This window comes from Nematolebias whitei, chromosome 15 (genome assembly GCF_014905685.2).
Source record: "Nematolebias whitei isolate Nwh7 chromosome 15, NemWhi1, whole genome shotgun sequence".
NCBI classification, from domain to species: Eukaryota; Metazoa; Chordata; class Actinopteri; order Cyprinodontiformes; family Rivulidae; genus Nematolebias; species Nematolebias whitei.
Genome location: NC_056512.1, coordinates 6,831,194 through 6,835,902, shown reverse-complemented (window position 1 = coordinate 6,835,902; position 4,709 = coordinate 6,831,194). Strand labels below are relative to the sequence as shown.

Here is a 4,709-nt window from a genome sequence, read left to right as displayed (position 1 = left end):
GGTGTATGGGTTTGGGGCCCCGGGGGGGTTGCCGGGGGCTGGGCTCTTGGGGGTACCTGGGCAGGGGGGCACTGCTTTCCCTCTGGGGAGGGCCTGGGTGGTTCTGGGGGATGTCTGCTGGTGGCTGCATGCAGGCCCTCAGGTGGTCTGTGGCGGCGGTCGTGGGCCACCGATCTGGTAGCCTGGCTGTGCTGGTGTGGGTTCGGGGTGGGCGCGGGGGCTTGGGGTTCTGGGGGCTTATCGCCCCCGGGCTTGGGCCTGTGGGGTTCGGGGATCTTGGGCTCTGGCGGGCGGGTTGCCGGGCTCTGGGCCGGCTTGCGCTCTGGTGCCCGGTTCTGGGCGGGGGCCTTCGGCTCGCTGGTGGGTTGTGGGTTCATGGGCTGGGGGGTTGGGTGTTTGGGGGCGTGACCAGTGGCCCCTAAGAGGGGGTAGTTTGACCCAGCCTAGGTGTCTAGTGTGCTATGTGTTTTGAGAGATGTCCGAATGAGGGGTGGGTGTAGTATTTCTTCTGGGGTGGGGATGGGGTGGATGTCCTTGGGGGCGGCCCGGGACTGTGCATGGCTGGTTGGCTGGCCCCTTTCCTGTGGTGGGGGCTCGCTCCCGGTGCTTCCTGGCACTGTCGGCGGTTGGGCGGGCGCTCTTGGCCGGGTCGTCCTGGTGGGGTTTGGCTCCATCTGGTAGCGGGCTGACTGCAGTCTGTGGGGGTCCTGGTGGCCCTCGGGTGTGTAGGCTGCTGGTGCGGCTTATGGCGGCCCTCGGGGCTCTGTCCCTCTCTGGTCTGGAGCTCAGCGGGCCTGGCGGTCGGTCCAGATGGAGAGGTGTCTTGGCCTCAATCCCTGGGTGGACCTTGGGGGGCTGGGGGGGGGGGGGGGGGGCTGTTGGGTCAGTGGGGGAGCTGACTCCCTGTGGGAGCATTTGCTCTCACAGTTATTTCTCCCCATCCCTCACCATGCACCTCCACCCTCTTCATTTCAATTCCACACATTTAGGGTTGTTTGGGCTCGGGTGTGCTGCAACAATTTTACATCTTTGTTGACCATAGCCACCTGGGACTCAATTTTATTGTACACCTTAGACATTCATTCATAACATCCTCATGACATTCATATATAGGAATTTGAAGTGGGCACATGGCTATGGGTGGTGGGATGACCTTACTCTCACCCCCTGTGCCTGTGCTCACTTACAACGGTTACATTTAGACACTAGGGTTGGATAGAGTTGGGGTGGAGGGGAAACTGGCACCTTGCCAGCCTTTGCTCCTTCTTCTTTCCTTTTTAATGGCACTCTACAACAACACACATCAACAGCACATCTAGGGGTGGGGGTGTATGTGTCGGGGTCTTATTTTTATTTATTTATTTATTTTTTTTCTCCTCTTCCTACCCACCCAGTTCCCTGACTGCCATTCCGGGGGTGGGGTCCGGGAGAAGGGCAGGCCGTCAGGTGTTGACCAGGACTATGTGGGGGTTCGGGGTCTGGGGGTTGCCGTGGGCGGTGCTGGCGCTGTGCTCTCCCTGGGGTTATTTGGACCCCCTGAGCTTGGCTCTTGGGTGCCATGGTTGGCCCGCTGACCGGGGTGGCTGCCGGGGCCTGGCAGGCGGTCGGCTGGGGGTGCGTGCTTGGTTGTTGACGGTGTGTGGGGGTGGTTGGTGGCGTGTCCTCTTCATGGTGGGGGGGTGTCCTGTCGGCGGGGCATGGCCTGGGCCGGTTCTGGGGTATTGGCTCTTCTCCGCTCAGGAATGAATGGGTTTACCTCCTGGGTTTGGGCATGGGCTGCCCCCTGTAGAGGGCGGGTACATGTCTTGGACCTGGGGGGTTTAGAGTGTGTATCGGGAATAAGAATGAAATGTATCGTTATTGTATGTCTTTGAGTGAATGAATGTGAGATTGAGGTTGGGATAGTGTGATTGTGTCTGTGTATGAATGGATATTTGTTAGGCCAAGACTCGGACTGCCCCCTCTTTGATACAACTGGGGGTGCTTGGCATCGCGCCCCTATCGCGCGGCCCCCTGGTGGGGTGTGCCCTTGCCTGCCGGCGCGCTTGGGGCCCTTGGTATCGGGGGCTGGGCGCTTGGGCGTGTGTCGGCTCGGCCTGGTGTCTGCCTGGTGGGGCTCGGGTCCTCTGGCCCTGTCAGGCCTTGGCCTGGGTGGTGTGAGTCCTCGGTGCCCGGGCCTCGGTGCCTGGACCTGGACCTACATCGGTGCGGCGGGTGCCGACGGGGGCCTATGAGTTTGTCGCTGTTGGCCCCGGGGGGTCACTGTATGTGGTTGCTGGTGGGGATCTTCCGGTTCTCCCCTGTGGTCCGTTCTGGGGGGTGGGTGAGTGGTTCGTCCTGTGTGGGTGGCTCTGGGGGCTCCGCGGTCGGGGTCCCTCCTGGGGTCTTGGACTCTGGTCCCCCCTTTTTCATCTGCCTCTGGTCTTGGGGGTCGGGTCTCTGCTGCTTCACAGTTACTAATAAATGTTCTATTAGAGAAGCCTTATACACTTATGCATGCTCACAACCACACACAAATAGAAGCAGGGATGCTTATTTAGGCTTTATATGTAGATATATAGATATGTATGTGAGTGTATATTCATGTGTATGTATGTATGTATGTATATAGGCGTAGGTATGGGTATATATATTTATGGAAACTTACTGCAAAGCCATGAATATTTTAAGTTCTTTATACATATGTATTTTGTTGCTATGTTTTGTCATGTTCTTTGCAGGTGAACAGACAGTGGCCGGGTGTTTTGACGTGTGCTCTATTTGTATATATTTCTTATATTTTGGAGTCTTACTTTGTCTTTTCTTTCTTTCTATCCTATTGGAAAAAAAAAAAACTATTGAAAAAAAAAAAAAAAAAAACCTACACTAGATAGTCACTATAATAAATATTTCATAATAATGGTGTGGAAAGGATGGCTGTAAGGGGAGAAGGGAGGCCATCAAAAAAAAAACAAAAAAAAAAAAAAAAAGGAATTATCAATACAGGCATTGATGACAACACTAGAGTTGTTCCTAATGTGTTGAGCTGAAGAGGATCTGTCAAGGTAGGGGTCCAGTACGAAGTGGTATGAAGTGTCGCCACTTTTTTAAAGAAAGACAGGCTGTCCATATTCAGGGCATATTCAATAGAGCGGGAGGTGTAGAAAATAACTCCCCAACCACGATCAAGTACCGTCTAAATACCGTTTTTAATCATAATGGCTGTACCTCTCACTTTAGGGATGGAGGAATGATACACATCGTCAGTCCTCCTACGTTTTAAACGTGTATAAAATGCATCTTTCAAATGTATCCTGCAAGAATATGATATCAGGTGTCAATGTTTTAAGCTGAGTGGATCTTGCTTCTGTTTAAACCTCATACATTCAGCTAACAAAGGTTATATTTCTGTAGAGCACGTCAAAAGAAAGTAAAGAATGTTATCACACTCTCAGTGTTTGAACCACAAACTACTGCGCTTATTTTTCATGTTATGCTCACAATGTAAACCAACAGTTTTACCAATTCCCCCTTCTCCCTGCCTGACGGGGACAAAAAGCAATAATCTGTAAAAATATCAAGTTTTGATATCACCAGTAAAATACTGATGCTTTGGAAAATGTTGTTATTTTCTTGAGATTCTTTCACATTTAGGAAAAACACGACGCTGGAAAGCCAAGCTAAAAACTAATTAAATGTAAACGTTAGCTCCTACCTGTGAACTAGTTGTGTGTTCTCTTGTTTGAGTTTAGACTTCACGTCACTATTGACCAGACTGTCACTCTCCAGTTCGGTTACCTTTTTCTCCAGATAACTGACCTGAGAAAGAAACAAATACACAACCTTTTCATAATCCAAATAAGATTTTAGTTAGTTTGATATCAAACAAGAAATACTATGGTGGCTGACGGGTGCAAACGGCCAGCAAACACATGTATGATGCAAACTCAAAAACACGCAAACACACACAAAAAAACTAACGTAAACACAAAAAAACAAACACAAAAAACAAACACAAAAAAAAACACATGCAAACACAAAACACAAACAAAAGAAAACAAATGCAAAGACAAAAAACAAACGCAAACACAAAACACATGCAAACACAAAAACAAACGCAAACACAAAAAACATGCAAACACAAAAAACACATGCAAATATGAAAAAACACATGCAAACACAAAAACACACGCAAACACAAAAAACACATACAAACACAAAAAACATGCAAAAACAAAAGCAAACACAAAAAACACATGCAAACACATGCAAACAAAAATAAAACATTCAAACACAAAAAACACATGCAAACACAAAAACATTGCAAATGTTGCAACCATTAAAAACAGCTGCAAACAGTGAAAACATCTGCAAACAGTGAAAACATCTGCAAACAGTGAAAACAACTGCAAACTCGCGCCACAAAATGGAAGTGCTCCAGACCACTAGGGGCAGTCAAACAAAGAACAAATCATAAAAGAAACTTGGAGGAAGAAGATATCTAGAGATATTTAAGATATTTACAGTTGTCAAACGTCTTTATTCCTCCAAGTTTCTTTTATGATTTGTTCTTTGTTTGAATGTCTCTAGTGGTCTGGCGCACTACCGTTTTGTGGAGCAAGTTTGCAGTTGTTTTCACTGTTTGCAGTTGTTTTCACAGTTTGCAGTTGTTTTCACAGTGTGCAGTTGTTTTCACAGTTTGCAGCTGTTTTCACAGTTTGCAGTTGTTT

General features: G+C 48.8%; 1 protein-coding gene across 1 annotated transcript in view; it reads right to left on the bottom strand.

Moving 5' to 3' along the window:
- The window catches only part of rab11fip4a (RAB11 family interacting protein 4 (class II) a), a 190,036-nt gene that overhangs the window by 49,147 nt on the left and 136,180 nt on the right, over nucleotides 1-4,709 (bottom strand). The window contains exon 9 of the mRNA XM_037688793.1: nucleotides 3,695-3,798. Coding sequence (XP_037544721.1) covers nucleotides 3,695-3,798 — 104 coding nt within the window. The remainder of the gene's footprint in view (nucleotides 1-3,694; nucleotides 3,799-4,709) is intronic.